Source organism: Excalfactoria chinensis, chromosome 28 (genome assembly GCF_039878825.1).
Source record: "Excalfactoria chinensis isolate bCotChi1 chromosome 28, bCotChi1.hap2, whole genome shotgun sequence".
In the NCBI taxonomy this organism is placed as follows: domain Eukaryota; kingdom Metazoa; phylum Chordata; class Aves; order Galliformes; family Phasianidae; genus Excalfactoria; species Excalfactoria chinensis.
This window is the reverse complement of record NC_092852.1, coordinates 461197-481854: the sequence shown is the minus strand read 5'-3', so window position 1 is coordinate 481854 and position 20658 is coordinate 461197. Positions and strand designations below refer to the sequence as shown.

Here is a 20658-nt window from a genome sequence, read left to right as displayed (position 1 = left end):
GGGGGATATTATGGGTAGGGGGGGCAGGGGGGGCTCCACTCCTTCCAGAGGAGCACAGAGCTTAACGAGGCACAACGTAATGAGGGGCAGAACTGAGCAGCACCAGCACCAACGTGAACGGCAACGCAGCGAAAGTCAACTGCACCGATGCAGAACTCGGCGACCCCAATACAAAACCCGACGACCCCAACGCAGAACTCAACCACCCCGAAGCTGAACTCGATGACCCCCAATGCAGACCCCGATGACACCAGCCCGGAACTCAACGCCGTCAGCACTCCGTGGGCTCTGCACCCTACATGGGGACGTTTGTAGGTCCCCCCGCAGCAGTGGAGCACGGGGAAGGGGTGACCCCATCGATCAGAGCCGGCGTTCACCCCTCGGTGCCTCCTGACCTGCAGACCCCCCCCAGGTGGGGGCACAGAGCAGAGGGGTCAGCGCTGCTCCACTCCGGGGTAGTTGAGGGACAGCAGCACCATGCTGTTGGCCAGCAGGGACACCTCGGAGGCTGCAATGGGAGAGAGAGGGGGGGGTCTGCTTGGTTTCCCCCCATGGTGGGGGGGGCTCAGTCTGCCACCATGTGGTACCCACAGGGATCCGCTCCCTCAGAATGGGCTGGGGGGACCAAGGCTGGATTGGATGGGATGGCTGCAATGGAAGGGTCCTCACAGCCCCCCCAGCCCCACCCCCCACCCTGGGCTGTCCCCACCCCCCCCAGCCACCACCCTGGGCCCCATTCATGGCCCTGAGCCCCTCCCAGGATGGGGCAGCCCCCCCCTCCATGCAGCAGAGCCAGAACTCGGTGCCTGCACACACTGACCTCCCGCCCCCTCCCTCCCCCCCATGGCACAGAGCTGCCCCCCCCCCCTCACCTTGCAGCACACAGGACAGCCCCAGCCACTGCTCCAGCCACGCTCTGCACTGCGCCGCACTCAACCGTCTGGGGTTCAGCCCCCGCAGGTAACACGCCTGCAATGGGGGGGGGGGTCAGCACCTGAAACCCACAACTGCGGGACCCCCGACCCCCCCGGGGGCGTCTCTCACCGCTCGGAGCTCCTCCTCGCTGAGCTGGGCCAGGCCCAGGCGGAACATGGCCTGATCCAGGTGCCGGATCTCCAGCAGGTGGGAGCGCAGGCGGCGCCGCACCACGATGGTGGGCAGCAGCGGAGTCAGGAACAGAACACGGCTCAGCGCCCGCTGCGGGACGGCACCGAGTGGGTGGGATACAATGGGGTGGGATATGGGGCATGGTGTGCAGCAGGACACGGGATGGGCGCAGAGGGGACACAGCACGGAATGGGGCCCGGAGCTGTGGGGTGGGATGCAGGTCATGCAGCCTGGGGTGGGATGCGGGCAGGGCAATGCGGGGGGGTCGCAGCACTCACCAGGTGGGCGGCCTGCAGCTCAGCCAGGCGCAGCGATGGGCCTGAGAACAGCGACCGCACCGCGCAGAGCTCGGCCACGCGGGGATGGCGGCCGCGCTGCACCTGCACGGCAACGGGGGGTCAGCAGGGACACAATGAGGGTGGGGAGTGATAATGGGATGGGATGGAGACTGATAATGGGATGGAAAGGGATGGGATGGGATGGGATGGGATGGGATGGGGAGGCAGGATGGGGACGTGTAACGGGATGGGGAAAAGGATGGGAATGGGATGAGGATGAAAGTAGGGAATCATAATGGAGGAGGGGGATTGAAAATGGAACGGGGATGAAGATGGGGAGGGGGCGGGATGGAAAGGAGGGTGGGGATGCAGGGGGGGCTGTGGGTGGGATGGGGGTGCAGACCCCACCTCGAGGCAGAGCTCCCGCAGGCGGAGCTGCAGCCGTTGCTCAGGCAGGGCCTGCAGAGCCGAGCCCAGGCAGCGGAGCACAGCAGGGTAAGCGGCTCGGCGGGCGCTGTGGTTCTCCTCACTGAACTCCTCCTGCTGCCGCCGCGTCCAGAAGTGACGGATCAGGAGCTGCCGTGGGAAGAAGTACCTGGGGGGGGGGGGCAGGAAGGATGGGGTCACAGTATGGACAGGAGGGTAAGAAAGGGGCAGGGGGGGAACAGGAGGAACATGGGGTACAGGAGGGGTGGGGAGAGGCACAAGAGGGGAACAGGAGATGGAGGGAGGGGTAAGGAAGGGGCCGATGGGGCACAGATGTCCCATTAAACTCTCTGTCTGTATTTACAGCTCCAGAACCAACTGCCCCCAATGGGAAGGAGCGCTGTCAGCTCACAGATCCTGGGGGTGGGGGAAGGGGGGGCACCGGTTTGGGTGCTCGTATTGGGGGGGGCTGAGGGACACGACTCACATCAGCAGCAGGACCAGGAAGTTGGCGAAGGGCGGAATGGCGATGAGAGCAACGGGGACGGCCTGGAGGACATCCCTGCGGAACTGCACGGAGCTGGTCAGCCCGCCCAGCTGCACAACAGGAGCCGCATCCCAGCCCGTGCAATACGCCCACATCCCCCCCCCTTTGGTTATGGGGGTCGCACCCCCAGCCCCCCCGCAGCCCCCACCTGCCGCAGCCGCTCCATGTCCCTGTAGCTCAGCTGGGTGCTGCTCAGTCCCTCCTTGGCCATCGTCTGCCGGATCCGCTGCACCTCCCTGGCGTCGGCCAGCAGCGCCTCGAGCCCTGAAGGACAGACAGCCTGGAGGACAGACAGCCTGGCAGCAGCAGAGCCCCCCCCTCCCCTGGGAGTCCCCTCCCCATTAAACACCCGGGGTCCGGAGAGGCCTAACAGGTACCCAGGGGGCTGGAGGGGCGCGCAGGCAAAGCCTGGAGCTCTGAGCCAGTAACTGCGGGGGGGGCTGGTGGAGCCTAACAATGCGTGGGGGGGGCCGGGCTGATCCCTGGGGGTCTCGGAGCCGCCTCCCTTTGAGCCCCCCCCGTTACCTGCCGTGAAGGCGCAGTGCAGGACGTAGATGCGGGGGAGGCGGCGCTGCAGGAATCGTTCGTAGCGGCTGCGGAGCCAACGAGCGCCCAGAGCCCAGCGGGAAACCGCCATGATGGGCACAGAGAGCGGCGGCGGCGGCGGCGGCCTGGGGGGGAACGGGGGGTTAATGGGGTCAATTAAGTGACCGGTAACGAGAGGCCTCCGCTCTGATGCGGGGACGGAGCCGCGTTACAGATGGGGGCGGGGGGGGCACGGAGAAACGGCGGGGAAGGGGGGGGGGGGGGGGTGACTGCAATGGGAGCTGAGGGCCGGGCAGCACCGGATGGTACCGGAACACACGGGGCGGTACCGGAACACACGGGATGGTACCGGAAGACACGGGATGGTACCGGAAGACACGGGATGGTACCGGAGCACCGGATGGGATGAGGAGGCCTCAGGGGGTCTCGCAGCCGCTCCAGGGATTCCCGTGGGCTGCAGCCCGGCCTGGCGAGCAACCGCGGGCTCCACGTTCGGTACCGGCGCTCCGCCCCCCCCGCCCCGTTCCATCCCGTTCACCTCAACGCCGCCAGGACGGGCGGCCCGGGACCGCACGGCCGCAGCGCCCCGAAGCGGCCCACCCTGCGCAGCGCCATCTTGGCGGCGGTGCACGTGACCGGAAGCGGTAGCGCTGAGGTCACGTGAGGAAAGGGGCGGAAGCGGCGCCGGGGCTGGGGGACGCCATGTTGGATCGGAGCTCCGAGCGGCGCGATTCCTCCGGGCATCCGGGCGGAGCCGCCGCTCTGCGTGAGGTCTGTGCCGCTGCTGAGGCCGCCCCGCCCCGCCGGACGCGCTTCGGGGCCGCACGATGGAACCTCGCGGCTCCGCACCGCTCACACCGCGGTTGACCGGGACCGTCCGGCCAGCAGAGCGCGCTGCTGCCCCGCGGGCGCCGGTAGAGCTCAGCCCGGGTCCGCCTCACGGCCGCCATGGGCCGCTATTGGCCGCTATTGGCCGCCCGGTCACACAGCCGGATCAGCGCCGCCCTCGTGGTCAACCGGCGGGCAGCCTCCGTGCATCCCGGTCACGCTGCCATTGCTCAGCCGTGTGTCAGCCATTGCTCAGCTATGGGTCGGCCATGTGTCAGCCGTGGGTCGGCCGTTGCTCCGCCGTGGGTCGGTCACGCCGTCGCGGTGCTTTGAGGCCGCACGAAGCTCCGCTGCAGCACGAGCTGCGCCCGCAGCCGCCCCGCACCCAACCCCAGCCCCACGTCAACCCACATTAACCCACATCAACCCCCATTAACCCACATCTCCTTTCCCCGCCGCTCCCTCCCGCACGCGGTGCCGGTCACGCACTCCGCTCCCGGTACGTGCCGCCGCTCGCTCATCTCCCCCTTATCAAACAGCACCTCGGTCCTTTCGGCGCGTCCCGCCGCGGTTTTATCGCCCCGCAGCCGCGCGGTTCGAGCTGCCGGCGGCCCCATCGATCCGGATAAGGCGCTTATCGGCGCCGCGTGCGGCGCGGCCCGTTCGGGGCGACCGGGGGGAACGACGCGGAGGAGCAGAGTCCGGCTGCGGAGCCGATCAATTGCGGCCGCGCCGCTCGTGAGACGCCGCTCGATACGGGCCGGGCCGGCGGGGCGCACATCAAAGCCGGTCGGGGGGCGGCAGGCGGCCCCGCGGGGGACTCTGCCCGCGGGCGGGGACCGCTCTTATAGCGCGGCGGGGCCGCTCAGCGCCATGACCGGGGAGCAGAACGCGGAGCCCCGCAGCGCCCCGGAGATGGGTGAGAGCCCCGCGGGGGGGCGGGGGGTCCGGAGGGGATTCGGGCGGTCCGGGAACCGCTTCTCGGCCCCGTTTTGTGCCGGGACGGGCCGGGAGGGCGGGTCTGACGGGCGGCGGAGGTGAAAAAACGGCGCGGAAAAGGGGCAGGAATTGCAGCCAAAAAAACGCGTTTTGCACCGGGATGAACCGCGCGGCTCCAACGAGCGGCCGCCGAGCAGCCGAACGCGGCCGAACAGCTCCGAGCCGGTCCGAACGGAGCCGAGCGCTGCCGAGCGCTTCCCAATGGAGTTCCGGTAGCCGAAGTTCTCCGAGCGCGGCCGAAGTTCTCCGAGCGCTTCCGAGCTCCGTCGGGCCGGCGCGGAGTGGCGGCGGCGACCGGGAATGCGGCGGCGGCGGCGTTGGGAGGGAGCGGGGGCGGCGGTGAGAGGACACGGGGGCGACGGAGGGTCCCCAGAAGCGCTGCGGGGGTCCGTGGGGGGGGGGGGGGGGGAGCTGTGGGGTGGGGGGGACTAAGGGGGGGGGGCGTCCCCACGGGGCGGCGCTGCGGGTCCATGAGAGTGCTGGGGGGGGGGCGGGGGGTCCTTAGGAGGGCGGGGGGCTCGGGGGGGGCAGCACCGACGGCCCCGTGACCCCAACGGTGCAACAAGCCCCGTGTGTCCGTAACCCCAATGGCGCCGCGACCCCAATGGCGACACATCCCGTCTGTCTGTGACCCCGGCGGCACCGTGACCTCAGCACCCCTCGCTGTGACCCCGGGGTCGCCGCGACCCCCGTGTCCCCCCTGACCCCGATGTCACCGTGACCCCAACATCATTGATCCCAACGTGACCCCAATAACCGCCGGGGCAGCGTCATGTGACCCGCACGGCACGGCCCCCCCCCTGCCGCCCCCACGGACACACTGCGGACCCCCCCGCCCCCCCCATCCACAGGCTGCGCCGCGGGGCAGGAAGGAAGCGCCCATCAAAGGCCAGCGCTCAATGGCCCCAATTGTTCTCACCGCCTTCCTCGGGTGGGGGTGGGTGTGTGTGTGTCCCCCCCCCGGAGCACTCGTGCTGGGTGTTGGCTGTCAGCAAACAGTGCGGGGTCAGGCTGAGCTGTGGGAGGAGGGGGGGGGTCCGACAGGGGGGCTGTGAGGCAGAAGTGTCCTATGGCCACAAGGGACAGTGGTGGCCGATGGGTTCATCAATGGGGTGAGCCAACAGTGCGCCCCGGTGGCCACGATGGTTCCCTTTGGGGTTGGGGGGGGGCACAGCAGGGCAGGGGGCTGAGAACGGAATGTGGAAGCCTTGCCCAACCCGGGGCTGTGGGGTTGGCACTGAGTGGCAGTGGGGGGCAATGGGAGGCAATGGGGGGCAATGGGAAGCACTTGGGGGCGCTGGGAGGCAATGGGGGGCTCTGTGTCGTGTAGTGTTGCCCCGTGTTGTGTCGCCCTGTGTTGTGTTTTGTTGCCCCGCGTTGCGCTGTGCCCGCAGGGCTGGGGCTGCGGTTCCTCTGGCAGCTCCGCATTCCACGCTGCAACCGAAGCCCCGCGGCTGTTTGCGGAGCTGGTTCCATCGTCCCTCCGACGGGCTGCGCGCTGTTTGCGCGGTGTTTGCGCGGTGTTTGTTTGCGCGGTGCCCGGGGGGGGCGATGCGGGTCATTGCGGGGGCCGCGCGTTGTCTGTGTGCGCCTCTTAATTGGTTCCGATGGCGTTAATTGCCGGCGGTGTTTAACGTGGGCTGCGGCGGTTCCGATGCTGTGGGGCGCTGGGCTGGGCTGGACGTGCGGCGGGGGTGGTGCTGGTTGTGGTGCTGGTGCTGGTTGTGGTGCTGGTTCTGGTTCTGGTTGTTGGTTCTGGTTCTGGTTGTGGTGCTGTTGGTCGCAGGGCAGTTGCCGTCGTTGCTGCTGTTGGTTGCAGCCTCAGTTGCAGCGCTGCTGTCCCGGTGCCCTCCTGGCACAGCCCCGCATACCCCATAAGGGTGCGGTGTTTTGCACCGCAGCAAATTGCAGCCCGACTTTCACAACGTTGTAGCTCAGCCAGGTGCTGCTCCCCCCCCCCGCTGCCCCATAACCCCCCCCACTGCCCCATAACCCCCCCTACTGCCCCATAACCCCCCCTACTGCCCCATCACCGACCTCCCCCCCTCTCATTGCAGCCAACGGAGCCCCTTTAGAGCCCCTCCCGGAGCAGCGCTCAGCCATGGGGCCGCCCTACCGCGACCTCCGAGCATCCGACGGTGAGTGGAGCCCACGAGGTGCCCCACGTGTGCCCCACATCTGCCCCACGTCTGTCACCTCCTTCAGCCCCACGTCACGGGGGGGGCGCAGCCCACCCGTCCCCGCCGGACCAGCCGGACCGGCTCCGCCGTGACCCCGTTGTGTAAAGCTCGGGGCGGGGGCTGCTGGGGGGCGGGCGGAGCGCGGCCGCTCCGATGATGCAAGAGCGGAGTGTGGCAAAGCGCCGCGCGGCTCCGCGCTCACACCGCGCTCGGGATGGCGGAGAGCAGTGAGTTGGGGGGGGGGGGGTCGGGGGTCCCGGGGGTCCCGATCCGCCCCAGCGCCGCGTTCCGTGCCGTCCTCACGCCGGGTCCCGTCCCTCCCCCCCTCCCGCAGAGGACGGCCCGGCGGAGAGCATCGGCTCCGTGTCGGGCAGCAGGAACACGCTGCAGCCGCTGCAGGGCGAGGAGGACGAGGAGCCGTTCAGCACCTACTTCGACAGCAAGATCCCCATCCCCGAGGATGAGACGGTGGGTGCGCAGCCCCCACAAACCACCCCCCAACCCAACAGCCAGCGTGGGGTCCGCACTGCGCCCAGGGGCTGTGCTGCTCATGGGGGGCTGTGCTGCTCATGGGGGTCCTTGGCACCCCCAGAGATCTGCGCTGCTCCTGGAGGTCCATGGTCCTGTGCTCCTGGGGGTCCTCATTGCCTCTGGGGACCCTCATTGCTCCCGGGGGTCCTCATTGCCCCTGGGGGTCTGCAGTGCTCCCGGGGGTCCTGATTGCCCCTGGGGTCCCACACTGTTCCGTTGGCCCCGTGGTGCTGAGCGCCGTCCCTCCTTGCACAGCACTCATGCTTCAGTTTCCGAAAGCTTTGGGCCTTCACGGGGCCGGGTTTCCTGATGAGCATCGCGTACCTGGACCCCGGAAACATCGAGTCCGACCTGCAGTCCGGAGCCGTGGCGGGGTTCAAGGTCTGGGGGGGGGCAGCAGGAGGACTTTGGTCACGGGAGGAGGGTCCGGGTTGGGACGGGAGGGTTTGGGGTCAGGGCAGAAAGGTTGAAGGTCGTGGCAGGAGGGGTTGGGGGTGAGGCAGGAGGGGTTGGGGGCAGGGTGGGAGGATTTAGGGTCAGGGTTTGGGGTCAGGGCAGAAGGGTTTGGGGTTGGAGCAGGAGGAGTTGGGGTAGAGGGGTTTAAAGCTGGGAAGGGTTTGGGGTCGGGGCAGGAGGGTTTGGGGTTGGGCGGGATGCAGCTGTGGGGCAGCAGAGCTGTGTGGGCCGCATCGAGGAGCTCCTGCAGTTCTGCTCTGTGACCCTCAGTCCATCCCCCCCCACCCATCCCCCCCATCCATCCCCCCCCACCCATCCCGCAGCTGCTCTGGGTGCTGCTGTTGGCCACCGTGATCGGGCTGTTGCTGCAGCGCCTGGCGGCGCGGCTCGGCGTGGTGACGGGGCTGCACCTGGCCGAGGTCTGCAACCGGCAGTACCGCAAGGTGGGCGCTGGGGGGCGCTGCGCTCACCCTGTTTGTTCCCCCCCCCCCTCAGGGCTGCGTGGCACAGCTCGCCCCCCCCCCCCTTCATCTTCCTTCTCCCTCCCTCAGCAGCATTTTCTCCCCCCCAAAAGGTGCCGCGGATCATCCTGTGGCTGATGGTGGAGCTCGCCATCATCGGCTCCGACATGCAGGAGGTCATCGGCTCCGCCATCGCCATCAACCTGCTGTCGGTGGGGAAGTGAGTGGGGGGGGGTCCTCGGGGGTGGGGGGGAGATGGGGCCGATTCGGGGATGGGGCAGCACTGCTGACACCCGCACCCACCCGCAGGATCCCACTGTGGGGCGGCGTGCTCATCACCATCGCTGACACCTTCGTCTTCCTCTTCCTGGACAAATACGGTCAGTGGGGGCTGGGGGGGGATAATGGGGGCTGGGGGTGGGTACGGGGGCTGGAGGTGGACGCTGGGGTTGGGTGTTGGATGCCACGGCCTTGTGGTGGACGCTGGGGCTGGAGGTGGGTGTTGGGGTCCAGCTGTGGGTGTTGGGGTCCAGCTGTGGGTATTGGGGTCCAGCTGTGGGTATTGGGGTCCTGCATTGAGCTGCACTGTGAGCCCGGTGCTGTCCGTGCAGGTTTGCGGAAGCTGGAGGCGTTCTTTGGTTTCCTGATCACCATCATGGCACTGACCTTTGGATACGAGGTACTGGTGCTGCCCTGGGCTGCTGGGTGGCCACGCAGCCCATCCCAAGCCCTGCAGCATTGCCCTGAGTGCTTCTGCATGGAGAGACCCCCAGCCCAAAGGGGCATCTGCAGCGCAGTGCTGGGCACGGAGCTGATCCTAGCTCTGCTGCCTTCCTGCAGTACGTGACGGTGAAGCCGGACCAGAAGCAGCTGCTGCGGGGGCTGTTTGTCCCCGAGTGCCCTGGCTGCGGCACCCCCCAGCTGGAACAGGCCGTGGGCATCGTGGGCGCCGTCATCATGCCCCACAACATGTACCTGCACTCCGCCCTGGTCAAGGTGAGCCGTGCAGGGATGGGGCCGTGCATGCAGAGCTGCAGCCGCACCCAGCAGCCGCCTCGTGCACGGGGGGCAGCACCGCTCCGTGCACCCCCACCCTGCACACCCTCATTGTGCCCCCCCATCTATTTGCCCCCCCCATCCCTTGCAGTCCCGCCAGGTGAACCGCTCCAACCCCCGCGAGGTGCGCGAGGCCAACAAGTATTTCTTTGCCGAGTCGTGCATCGCTCTCTTCGTCTCCTTCATCATCAACGTCTTCGTCGTCTCCGTCTTCGCCGAGGCCTTTTATAAGAAAACCAACATGGACGTGGTGGGTTGGGGGGGCCAGGAGGGCTGTGGGGGGATGGGGGGGGGCGCCGGGCTGAGCTGGGAGGACATCGGGGGGGTCCCGGTGCCCCCCAGCAGAGCTTGGAGTCTCATTGCAGCACGAGGTGTGCACCAACGCCAGCAGCGTGCATGCAGGGCTGTTCCCGAGCAACAACAACACGCTGGAGGTGGACATCTACAAAGGGGTGAGGGCTCCCACTGCACTGCTGATAACTATGGCCTCCAGTGATAACAGCCCCCACTGATAACAGCCCCAGTGATAGCAGCCCCCACTGATAACAGCCCCACTGATAACAGCCCCCAGTGATAGCAGCCCCCAATGATAACAGCCCCCACTGATAGCAGCCCCCAATGATAACAGCCCCCAATGATAACAGCCCCCAGCCCTGATAGCTGGAAGGGTCTTTGAAGATCACAGAACAATAGGATGGTTGGGTTGGGAGGGCGCTAAAAGATTGCAGAGCCCTGGGATTGATGGGATTAAAGTGTGTTTAAAGGTCATAGAACAACGAGGTGGTTGGGATGGGATGGGAGGGTCCTGAAAGATCATGGAGCCATGGGATGGCTGGGTTGGATGGGGGTCCTGGCAGGTCATAGAGCCATGGGATGGCTGGGTTGGATGGGGGTCCTGGCAGACCGTGTGCCCCAGCTGTGTGTTGCTTGCAGGGCGCAGTGCTGGGCTGTTACTTCGGCCCGGCTGCTCTCTACATTTGGGCCATTGGGATCCTGGCGGCCGGGCAGAGCTCCACCATGACCGGGACGTACTCAGGGCAGTTCGTCATGGAGGTCCGCACCGCTGCCTTCCCTTCCCTTCCCTTCCCTTCCCTTCCCTTCCCTTCCCTTCCCTTCCCTTCCCTTCCCTTCAATCACCTCCTCCTCCTGCAGGGCTTCCTCAACCTGCGCTGGTCCCGCTTTGCCCGCGTGCTGCTGACGCGCTCCATCGCCATCACCCCCACCCTCTTCGTGGCCATCTTCCAGGACGTGGAGCACCTGACGGGGATGAACGACTTCCTCAACGTGCTGATGAGCCTGCAGGTGGGGCACAGTGAGGTGGGGCACAGTGAGGTGGTGCAAAGCCCGCGGCCCCACTGCTTCATTATGTGTTGGGGGGCGGCTGTGGTTGGCTGTTGGGTGGCAGCTCCCCATGCAGGGGATGGAGCTCCATGGTCACAACCACCCACTGGGGTGAAACCCCCCCCTTGTATCACACTTGGGGGCACACAGAGCCCCCTCCCCTCCTCATCCCCCCCTTCCATCCCAGCTCCCGTTCGCCCTCATCCCGGTGCTGACCTTCACCAGCCTGCCCAGCGTCATGAACGACTTCGCCAATGGGCTGTGAGTACAAGGGGGGGGGTTGGGGGTGTGAGGTGGGGAGGGGGCCGTGCTGAGCCCAGGCTGAACGCTGGCACTGCTGGCAGGTTCTGGAAGATCGGGGGCGGGCTGGTCATCCTGCTGGTCTGCAGCATCAACATGTACTTCGTGGTGGCGTACGTCATGGCGCTCAACCACGTGGGGCTCTACGTCGGCGCCGCCATCCTCAGCATCGTCTACCTGGCCTTCGTCGCGTACCTGGTGAGCACGGGGGGGCTGCGAGGGGCATGGGGGGTCAAAGAGCCACGGGGTGGATGGGATGGAAGCAGCCTGAAGGGAAGCAAGTGGGTGGGAGAGGAGCTATCATGGGGGGGAAGGAACTGACATGGGAGGGGGGCTAGGGTTAGGGTTAAGGTTATGGTTAGGGTTATGGTTAGGGCTATGGTTAGGGTTAGGGTTATGGTTAGGGTTAGGGTTAGGGTTAGGGTTAGGGTTAGGGTTGGGGTTGGTGGCCATCATGGGGGGGTCCATAAGGATCTGATTGCCCCCCCTGTCGTTGCAGACCTGGCTGTGTCTGATCGCTCTGGGCGCCTCAGCGCTGTCCTGCGGCACCACGGTAAGCGTCACGCGCAGCCTGCTGCCTCAGCACAGCCCGGCACAGCACGACAAGTAGCGCCCGCCGGCACACGCGTGTGAGAGGGAATGTGAGTGTGAGTGTGAGTGTGTGAGTCCCTGTGTGTGTGTCCCTGTGTACGCATCCCTGTCTGTCTGTGTCCCTGTGTGTGTGTGTGCCCTCCCTGGGCACTGAGTGCCACCAACGTGACGCTGTTTGCACACTCACCCCGTGTGGCACTGAGCCGTGGCACCAACATGGCGGGGTGACGACAACTGCGACGGCCGTGGTGACAACGGGACCCTGCGTGTGACAGCAGCAAACACTACAGCCGGTGTGACAGCAAGAAACACACTGAGTGTGACAGCAAGAAACACAATGAGTGTGACAGCAAGAAACACGAGTGTGACAGCAACTAACACTACACTGAGTGTGACAACAACTAACACTACGTTGAGTGTGACAGCACCACGTTGGGTGCAGCAACACTATGTTGGGTGTGACAACGCTACGCTGGGTGTGCCAGCACTACATTGAGTGTGACAACAACACTACGTGGGCTGTGCCAATGCTACGCTGTGTGTGCCAACGCTGTGCTGGGTGTGCCAGCCCCCCTCCGAGTGTCACGGTCCTATGCTGGGTGTGCAGCACTACACTGTGTGCCGCTGCTGGTTCACCATCGCCGTGTTGTGGCGGCGTCGGGTGTGATGATGGATGGTGTGATTACATCCGGTGTGACAGCACTGCCTCGAGTGTGACAGCGCCGTGGGGGGTGTGGGCAGCACCATGGGGGGATGGATCCATGGGGGGGGGCGGCCGTCGTGTTGGCTGTGCCACACTCACGCTTACACGCTCACACTCACACACTGACGCTGGGCTGTGCCCCCCGGCCGTGGGGCAGTGCTGACCGTCTCCCCTTCGCCCCACAGCACTGCTGGGCCTTCACTGCGCGCCCGGAGCTCGTCCTGCTCAGCAACGTCGGTGGGGACACGGAGGTGACACGGTGAGGGAGGGGGGGGAGATGGGAGTGGGACGGAACCGACACCGAACCGGATGGAACCGGGATGGAAACACAACGGGACCGGAGTGACACCGGGATGGAGCCCGGATGGAACCACAACGATATTGGGGTGGAAATGGGATGGAAATGAGGAGGAAGCAAAAGGGGACCAAAATGGGTCCAACGTGGCGCCAAGATAACACAGGGATGGCAGCAAAATGGGGCCGGATAACATGGGGGTGGAACCAAAATGTGACCAGAACAACACAAGGATGGTGCTGGAACCAGGATGGAACCGGGATGGAACCGGGATGGCACCACAACAGTGTGGCACAAAAGTAGCACCAAAATGGGACCCAAATGGGACCAGAATCACTCAGGGATGGCGCTGGGATGGCCTGTCCCCCTTGTGACCCCCTTTATGACCCCTTTGTGACCCCCCCGTGTCCCCAACACCCTCACACTGTCCCTCATGGCTCCCCACTGTGTCCCCACCATGTCCCCAGTGCACACAGCCGTTCCGTTCCCCATTAATCTGCCCCCATTTGGTTCCCTTCACCCCGTTCATTGCCGCGCTGTGGGTGGTCCCGCAGCATTCCTCACTCAGTCTCTAATTACAGCGCTGTGTTCATTAAGACTCTCATTAAGTCCATCGCCAATCACCAGCACCAGGGGGCAGGATTTGTAGGGGCATTAAAGAACGGAGCAGAAAGTGATGAGTGAAGGTGGGCTGTATTGAGGGGGAGCAGGTCTGGGAGGGAGGGGGGGAGCAGCCACGCAGGGATCCGCAGCTCAGCCCAGGGCACAACGCAGCCCCCCATCCACACCACACAGCTCCCACCCCGCAGTCACCTCTCGCCCCACACCCCCCCCCTCATTCCCGCTCCTCCTCCCCACACTGGAAGCGCACAAAATCCAGCACTGCCACCCCGTGGGAGCGCAGGAACTCGGCGACCGTCAATGCAGGCTGCAGCACGAAGCTCTGCGCCAACAGCCGCGTCTCTTCCTCCTCCTCCTCTTCCTCCCCCTCCTTCCTCTCCCCCCTGCCCCCCTCCGTCGTGTCCCCGGGGTCTCCCACGCTGATGGGCGCCATCCCCACCACGTGCTGTGCCACCTTCCTGCCCACGGAGGCCGGATCGGGGCTGACCCCCGGCTCCGTCACCCTGCAGGCAACCAGCGCCCCATAGCGGCCCAGAGCCGGCACCGTGTGGGACGGGGGGGGCTCCCCGGGGGGGGGTCCGTGGGTGTAGGAGGAGATGAAGCAGTCGGGGGGGACGGCCAGGAACGCGGCACGGCGAAGGGACATCTTCTCACCCATGGAGCCTGGGGGGGAATAAGGTGAGGTGGGGACATGGAGGGGACAATGAGGGAGTCAGGGGGACACGGGGGGGGCACACACACACAGACACATATGTTCCCTCACCGATGCTGAGCTCCAGGCGCTCACTGAGCTGAGCCCCCCCCGGCTCCATCCGCAGCTGTGAGAGCTGCTCGGTGCTCAGGAAGCGCTGGGGGGACAAAAAGGGGGCGGGGGGGGAACAGACAGATGGGGCCGAGCGGTTTGACTCGCAGCCCTCCCGGCGACGCTCTGAAGGCGGCCCACCTTAAGGCAGGAGGCGGGGGGGGTGGCGCTCTGGCAGCTCCTCATGGCACCCAATGCAGCGTCCCGCACCAACTGCTGGAAGGCAGCGTTCCGCGCCACGAAGTCGGTCTCGCAGTTCACCTGGAGGGAAGGAGGGGCTCCATATGAGCACGCTGGGAGCACTGGGACCCCCCATGTAACCATCCCCCCTCCATGTAACCATCCCCCCCCCACGTAACCATCCCCCCCCACGTAACCATCCCCCCCCCCATGTAACCATCCCCCCCCCCAAGTAACCATCCCCCCCATGTAACCATCCCCCCCCATGTAACCATCCCCCCCCCCATGTAACCATCCCACCCGGACACACCTCGACCAGCACGCCGCAGTTCCCGTGTTGCAGCAGCCCCAGCAGCCCCTCCTGCGCCCGCCGCTCTCGAAGCCGCTCCGCGCGCTGCCGGCCGGCCTGCCGAGCCCGAACCAACAGCAGCGCCTCGGCCTGCGGGCACCAAGAGGGGGAGGGGAGAAAGGAAATAGATGGGGGGGGAGGGAAATAGAAGGAGGGGGGCTGACCCCCGTCCGGGATCCCGCACCCCCCCCGTCCCGCCCCCCGTCGCCCCCCACCTGCCGCACGTCCCCCCCGCTGTCCCGCAGCGCCTCCAGGCACGTTCCGAACGGCAGCCCGGTGCTCTTCCGCAGCTGCAGCAGCGCCTCTTTATCCGCCGACAGCGCCGGGGGGGCGGCGCGGAAACAGCGCAGAGCGGGACGGAACCCGACCTGGGGGAAAGAAGGTCCGTGAGGCCGAAGCAGGCCGCGTAGGCCCCATTAGGCCCCATTAGAGCCCAGCAGGGAACCATTATGCCCCATGATGCCCCTTTATGCCCCATGATGCCCCATTAAAGCCCATTAGGCCCCACGATGCCCTATTATGCCCCATGATGCCCCACGATGCCCCCGAGCTCCGCCCCCCTCCCGCCGCTCCGCTCACCCGCACCGCGCGCTGCATCCCCGCTTCTCTCACGGCCGCCAGCGGCGCACAGTTATGACAGCGCGGCGCGCACAAATGACGTCACGCGCTACGGATGCCGACCGTGGTCATTTCGATTGGACGAGGGGGCGGGCGGAGGGGCGGGGCTTGAGCCTGGTGGGCGGGGCTTGAGCCTGGTGGGCGGGGCCTTTCAAGGAGCTTAAAAGGGCTTCGAAGCGCAGCGAAAAACGCGAGATTCGGGTTAACAAAAAACGCACCAAAAGTCTCTTTATTCAAAAGAACGGGCGAGAAAATCGGCTCCGCTGCCACAGGGCCATTGTAACATTGTGCCATTGTAACATTGGTGCCATTGTGCCATTGCACCCTGCCATCCAGCAGCCCAGGCTGGGCCGGTGTTGGTGCGGTGCTGCTGTACCTGCTGTGCTGCCCCCGGTGCCATCATGGCGTCCCATCAGCCAGGAGGGCGTCCTGTCTCTGCCTGCAGGCCGTGCAGTCAGTGAGCGCAGCCGTTGGTGCCTGTGTGTGGCTGCAGCCGTCGCTGCGCCGTGTCAGCCGGTACAGCCCCACGTTGGTGTCCTGGTGGTGCCGCAGCAGCTGGACGCAGAAGTGCATCGGCAGCAGCTGCTGGAAGAAGGTCTCAGTGCCCAATTGAGGCCGCATCCCGCAGCTGAGGAAGGCGATGGCTGGCGGCCCGCAGAGCTGCAGCAGCGTGTCCAGCAGCGCGGGGAAGCAGCGCGGCTCGTAAACCACGTCGGCCCCCAAAACGACGTCGTATCCCCGCGGGACGCAGCCCAGCTCCCGGCCCCACGGCAGCGCCTCAACAACAACTCGGCCTCCAGCTGCCGCCACCGCCGCCGCGTTGCGCTCCGCGTTGTCACGGAGCTGCTCCAGAGCCAGCGGGAGGTCCGTGAGGGTCACATCACCTCCTATGGGGGGGAAACGGGAGGGAGGAGGGAAGAGGGAAAGGAAAAGGGGGAAGAGGGGAAGGGAGGGAAGGCAGCTGAGCCCTCCCCTCCCCAAACCCAGCCCCGTGCCGCCCCCATTCCCAGCCCCACAGGCGGTTGCTGCTTTGCTGCCCCTCTCTCAGCGTTGGGGTCCCTCGCTGGGGGTCGTTCCCCCCCCCCACGTGCTCACCCAGCGTTGCAGCCAAGATGCCCACGATGCCGGTTCCGGCTCCCAGCTCGATGACGGAGCGGCCGCGGAAATTCATGTGCTGCTCTTCGAAGAAACGGCACAAAGCCAGAGCCTGGGGGGGGGGGCACAGTGGGGGGGTCATTTGGGGTCATCTGAGGTCATCTGGGGCCATTTGGGGTCAGCCCCCGTCCCGGATCCCCCCCCCTTCCCGCTCCCCGGTTCCTCTCACCCCGTCCCAAACGGCCGCCGCCATCCCGAGCCGCGGTCCGTGATGCTGCGCGATGCGGAGGACGCGGCCGCAGAACCGGAACCGGCGGAGCTCCCGGAAGGTGTCGGAGAAGAGCTCGGGATCGCGGGGGAACACGGCGACCAACGGGCAGGGACCGGCCTCATCCTCATCCTCGGAGCCGTCATCCTCGGCGGCCTCGTCCTCCTCCGCCCCGGTGCCGGTCTCGCCGCGCCTCGCTTCCGTGGGCGCCGCCATCTTGGCGGAAGCGCGACCCTTCGGTCGGGGAAGGGGAGGTGCTAACCACACTTCCGGTCACGTGGCACCGGCGGGAGCTGGATCATCCGGGGGTCCCGTCACGTGTCCCCTCACGCGTTGCTGTCCCCCCCCCCCCCCCTCCGTGCGGTTCCGTCCGGTCTCAGTGTCGCTCCATCCACCTCCGCTGTCCCCTCCACGCTCCGGACGTCCATTGCTGCCCCGAGCCCAGCCCTGACCCCCCCACATCCTCACTCTCCCCGCTTTGTCCCCCCATCCCCCCCGTTGTCCCGTCCCGTCCGTCCCCCCAGCTCGGTCCTCCCCACGTCCCCTTTTGTCCCTTATTGTCCCCTTTATCCCCTTTATCCCCTTTTGTCTCCCTATCCCCACTGTCCCGGCACGTGACTCCCCCCCCCCCCGGTCACGCCGGGGCCGCGCTGACCCACCGCGCTTGTTCCCATCGGGATAAACAGTAACGGACCCCCCCGGTGCTCCCGAGCTAATGAGCAACCCGGCCCGGCCCGACCCCGCCGACCCCCCCGGACCATCTGCGTCACCAGCGCCGGGTCAGCGGCTGCACCTCGGGGTGCCCCCATAACCCCCAGCCCCCCCCTCTGCTCTGTGCTGCTCCTGGAAGGCTGCGTTGGGACACAGCTACACACACACACACACACACACACCACCCCCCCCACCGGCCTCCAGCCCACAGCAGCTTCATGAGAGCTGAGATGGGAAAGATGGAGGAGAAGGACGGAGAGATGGGATGGAGGGACGGGGGAGGCAGGAGGGTGGGAAGGATCCAGGAGGCCGGAGGAGCAGCTGGACGGTGTGAGGGGCAGGAAGGGCAGAGAGCTGCGAACGGAGCGGGTTGGGAAAGAGATGAGACGGACGGGAAGGAGCGGGGGGGGGGGGAGTCACACGGGGGGGGGGGAGGGGGGGACGGACAGACAGACGGGAAGGGCGGCCGGGAGGGGCAGCCCCGCGTTGCTCAATGACTCCATGAGCACAACGGGCCCTTCTCAGAAATCAGCTCCGCTTTCAGCACCGCGATGAAATCCCCGCCGGGATCCGCTGACCGGAACGGATATGGGGGGGGGGGGGGAGGGGGGCGCTGTGACTGCGGGGGGGACAATGGGGGGCAACGGGGAGGATGAAGGGGGATGTTGGGAGGGCATGGAGGGGCACTGAGAGGGCACGGGGGGGCACTGAGGGGGGCACTGAGGCAGCGGGGGGCATTGAAAGGCCACGGGGGGGCACCGGGGGGCACTAAAGACTCAGGGCTCCGTTGTGCCCAAAGCGGAAGAAGGCCGCACGCCGGCGGAAGTGACGCCTCCGACCCGCGCCGCGCGCTGACGTCATCGAGAGGCGCCCACGTGGAGCGCCATGGCGGAGGACGAGGAGGCGGCGATGGCGGCGCCGCCGCAGAAGCGGTTCTACCGGCAGCGCGCTCACTCCAACCCGCTCGCCGACCGCGCGCTGTGGCAGTGAGTGCGGCCGGGAAACGGGAACCGGCAGGTCCGGCCCGCTCCGGTGTCGACTAACGGCGCCGTGTCCGTGTGCCCGCAGCCCCCCCAGGCCGCAGGACATGGACTGGGCCGCGCTCTACCCCGATTTCTTTCCGGCCCGGAACGACGAGACGGAAAGCGGGGAAAAAACCGAACCGGGCCCGGAGGTGGAGATCGCTGATGTGGGCTGCGGGTACGGCGGGCTGCTGGGTGAGTGGGGGGGGAACGGGGTCATGGGGGGCATAGAGCTGCTGGGGGGGACAGTGGGGAGCAATGAGGTGAATGGGGGGGGGCAGTGGGGGGAGTGGGACGATGCGAAAGACTTGGGGTGTCGATTGGTGGGGTGAGGTTATGGGGTTATTTATGGCGTTATTTATGATGTTATGGCGTTATTTATGATGTTATGGCGTTATTTATGGCGTTGTGCTGTTATGGGATGGGGTGATGTTGTGCTGTTATGGGGGCAGTGGGATCCCAGGGTCCCTCGTTGCTCTGTGGGGGGGTTTTGATCTGAACCCCCCCCCCATAGTGGCGCTGTCGCCGCTGTTTCCCCGCACTCTGTCGCTGGGGCTGGAGCTGCGCGTCAAGGTCTGGGATTTCACACGGGAGCGGATCCGGGCGCTGCGGGCGGCACATCCGGGGCGGTACCGGAACGTGGCGTGTGTGAGAGCGAACGCCATGAAACACCTCCCGCACCTCTTCCGGAAGGGACAGGTGGGGGGGGGGGGGGCGATGGGCGGGGCTTCGGGGGGGGGGGATTTGGGGTTGGGGGGCTTTGGGGGGGTGCTGGGTGCAGGGAGGTGGATCAGCTGGGGGTGCTGGGAGTCCCATGGGGCAGCTGTGGGGCCTTAGAGCCACAATGCAGCGCTGACAGCAGCCCCCCACCACCACCCCCCCCCCATTCCTGCCCCCCCAGCTGAGTAAGATGTTCTTCTTGTTCCCGGACCCGCACTTCAAGCGCACCAAGCACCGCTGGCGCATCGTCAGCACCGCGCTGCTGGCTGACTACGGCTACGTGCTGCGGCCCGGGGTGAGCACACAGCACACAGCACCCATATCACAGCACACAGCACCTCATATCACCCCATATCACCCCACATCACTCCATGTCCCAATGTGACCCCCACACCCCCCCCCATCCCTCTATCCCTCCCCATATCCCCCCCTCGTGTCCCTCCTTTCCCCATGTCTTCCACCCCCCCATCCCCCTTTCCTTCCCTTTCCCCCCCCTGACTGTGCCCCCCCCCCTCATTAGGGTTTGGTTTACACCATCACGGACGTGCTGGAGGTGCACCAATGGATGCTGCAGCACTTCAGGGCTCACCCACTGTTCCAGGAGGTGCCGCCAGATGAGTTGGTGAGCTCTGGCCCCCCCCAAATAACCCCCCATCTCAGTGCTGACCCCCCCCCCCCTAAAACCAGCCCTGTGCCCCCCCACCCCCTAATGCCCCCCCGGTGCCCCCCAGGCCGCAGACCCGGTGCTGCCGCTGCTGGCCAGCAGCACGGAGGAGGGCCGCAAGGTGCAGCGCAGCGGGGGAGCCGCATTCCCGGCTGTTTTCCGCCGCGTGGCCGAACCGGAGCCGCGTGACGACGGCTGAGGGGGAACCGGGGGACCCTCCTGCAACCGGGGGGACCTTCCTGCCCTGTGGGGTCAGCGCCGTCAGCCCGGGGTCCCTCTGGATGCTTGGGGACGGCGCTGACCCCCCCCAGCACTGAAGGACTCTGCTCCCTGTGGGGTCGGTGCTGCCACCATGGGACCCTGCCGGCACCCCGGGGTCCCTCCTGTCCCTTTGGGGTCACCATGAGGTCACCCTGGGGTCCTTCCCGTCACCTCCCCCCCCCGTCACCACCAGGTCCCACGTTGGACCCCCCCCATTCTGTCAATAAAGCTGTGCTGGCTGACCCTGCCTCTGCCCCATCCTCCGCCTCCCCTCCACCCCACACATTTTGGGGTCTCCAAGTGGGGGTTGGTTTGATGCTGACCCCTCCCCCCCCCCCCAGAGCTCCCTCTGTGCCTCAGTTTCCCCTTTGTCCCCCTCCCTCCCAGGCACAGAAGGGCCACTGAAGTGCTCCCCCCCCAATGTAATGGGGCCACTTGAACTCCTCCCCCCCCTTATCCTGGTACAATGTGGCTACACTTCTCTGCTCCCCCCCCCCCCCCTCTTTCTGTGCCCCCCATTTCCCCCATCCGGGTGCTCTGAGGCCACGTGTGCCCCCCCCCCCGCCCCCCTCCCCCCCCCCGGGTGATTTCCAGCGGTGTTTCCTGTGTCGCAAGGCGGAGATTCCCGAGAATTCGGGGTCGGGGGGGGCAGCCCTTCCCAGCACCCCCCCCCTGCAACAGCCGTGGGAATGAATGGGGCTC

General features: G+C 66.6%; 5 protein-coding genes across 14 annotated transcripts; 2 read left to right on the top strand and 3 right to left on the bottom strand.

Moving 5' to 3' along the window:
- Nucleotides 1-32: 32 nt before the first annotated feature.
- Nucleotides 33-3669, bottom strand: LETMD1 (LETM1 domain containing 1). Of its 6 annotated transcripts, none has more exons than XM_072358155.1 (9): nt 3443-3669; nt 2884-3029; nt 2507-2622; nt 2299-2381; nt 1794-1980; nt 1386-1487; nt 1045-1197; nt 873-969; nt 33-508 (listed from the first exon to the last, which is right to left on the bottom strand). In XM_072358155.1, exons 1-9 carry the CDS (start codon nt 3646-3648, stop codon nt 435-437), a joined length of 1164 nt encoding a protein of 387 aa, XP_072214256.1. In that variant the 5' UTR covers nt 3649-3669; the 3' UTR covers nt 33-434. The 6 variants fall into 6 exon arrangements, with proteins under 6 accessions (XP_072214256.1, XP_072214258.1, XP_072214257.1 ...); XM_072358157.1 differs by having other exon boundaries at nt 1045-1113; nt 3443-3613; XM_072358156.1 differs by having other exon boundaries at nt 2884-3026; nt 3443-3609.
- SLC11A2 (solute carrier family 11 member 2) lies at nt 3566-13328 on the top strand. 5 transcript variants are annotated; one of them, XM_072358150.1, is made up of 17 exons: nt 3566-3675; nt 6789-6869; nt 7246-7379; nt 7698-7823; nt 8222-8341; nt 8473-8579; nt 8669-8739; nt 8971-9038; nt 9200-9355; nt 9507-9665; nt 9781-9867; nt 10349-10468; nt 10568-10717; nt 10944-11017; nt 11101-11254; nt 11556-11609; nt 12536-13328. In XM_072358150.1, the coding sequence occupies exons 2-17, from the start codon at nt 6833-6835 to the stop codon at nt 12611-12613; spliced, it is 1695 nt and encodes a 564-aa protein (XP_072214251.1). In that variant the 5' UTR covers nt 3566-3675; nt 6789-6832; the 3' UTR covers nt 12614-13328. The 5 variants fall into 5 exon arrangements, with proteins under 5 accessions (XP_072214251.1, XP_072214248.1, XP_072214249.1 ...); XM_072358147.1 differs by lacking the exon at nt 3566-3675 and adding an exon at nt 4266-4651; XM_072358149.1 differs by lacking the exon at nt 3566-3675 and adding an exon at nt 4945-5070.
- A 149-nt stretch (nt 13329-13477) lies between these two features.
- TSFM (Ts translation elongation factor, mitochondrial) lies at nt 13478-15306 on the bottom strand. Its single transcript, XM_072358161.1, has 6 exons — nt 15177-15306; nt 14813-14965; nt 14559-14687; nt 14210-14329; nt 14030-14114; nt 13478-13929 (listed from the first exon to the last, which is right to left on the bottom strand). Exons 1-6 carry the CDS (start codon nt 15192-15194, stop codon nt 13481-13483), a joined length of 954 nt encoding a protein of 317 aa, XP_072214262.1. The 5' UTR covers nt 15195-15306; the 3' UTR covers nt 13478-13480.
- A 111-nt stretch (nt 15307-15417) lies between these two features.
- EEF1AKMT3 (EEF1A lysine methyltransferase 3) lies at nt 15418-16920 on the bottom strand. Its single transcript, XM_072358163.1, has 3 exons — nt 16540-16920; nt 16311-16422; nt 15418-16102 (listed from the first exon to the last, which is right to left on the bottom strand). The coding sequence occupies exons 1-3, from the start codon at nt 16792-16794 to the stop codon at nt 15615-15617; spliced, it is 855 nt and encodes a 284-aa protein (XP_072214264.1). The 5' UTR covers nt 16795-16920; the 3' UTR covers nt 15418-15614.
- Nucleotides 16921-18033: 1113 nt separating this feature from the next.
- On the top strand, nt 18034-20198 carry METTL1 (methyltransferase 1, tRNA methylguanosine). The gene is made up of 6 exons (XM_072358022.1): nt 18034-18275; nt 18358-18506; nt 18826-19010; nt 19213-19326; nt 19552-19653; nt 19763-20198. Exons 1-6 carry the CDS (start codon nt 18175-18177, stop codon nt 19892-19894), a joined length of 783 nt encoding a protein of 260 aa, XP_072214123.1. The 5' UTR covers nt 18034-18174; the 3' UTR covers nt 19895-20198.
- The last annotated feature ends 460 nt before the right edge of the window (nt 20199-20658 follow it).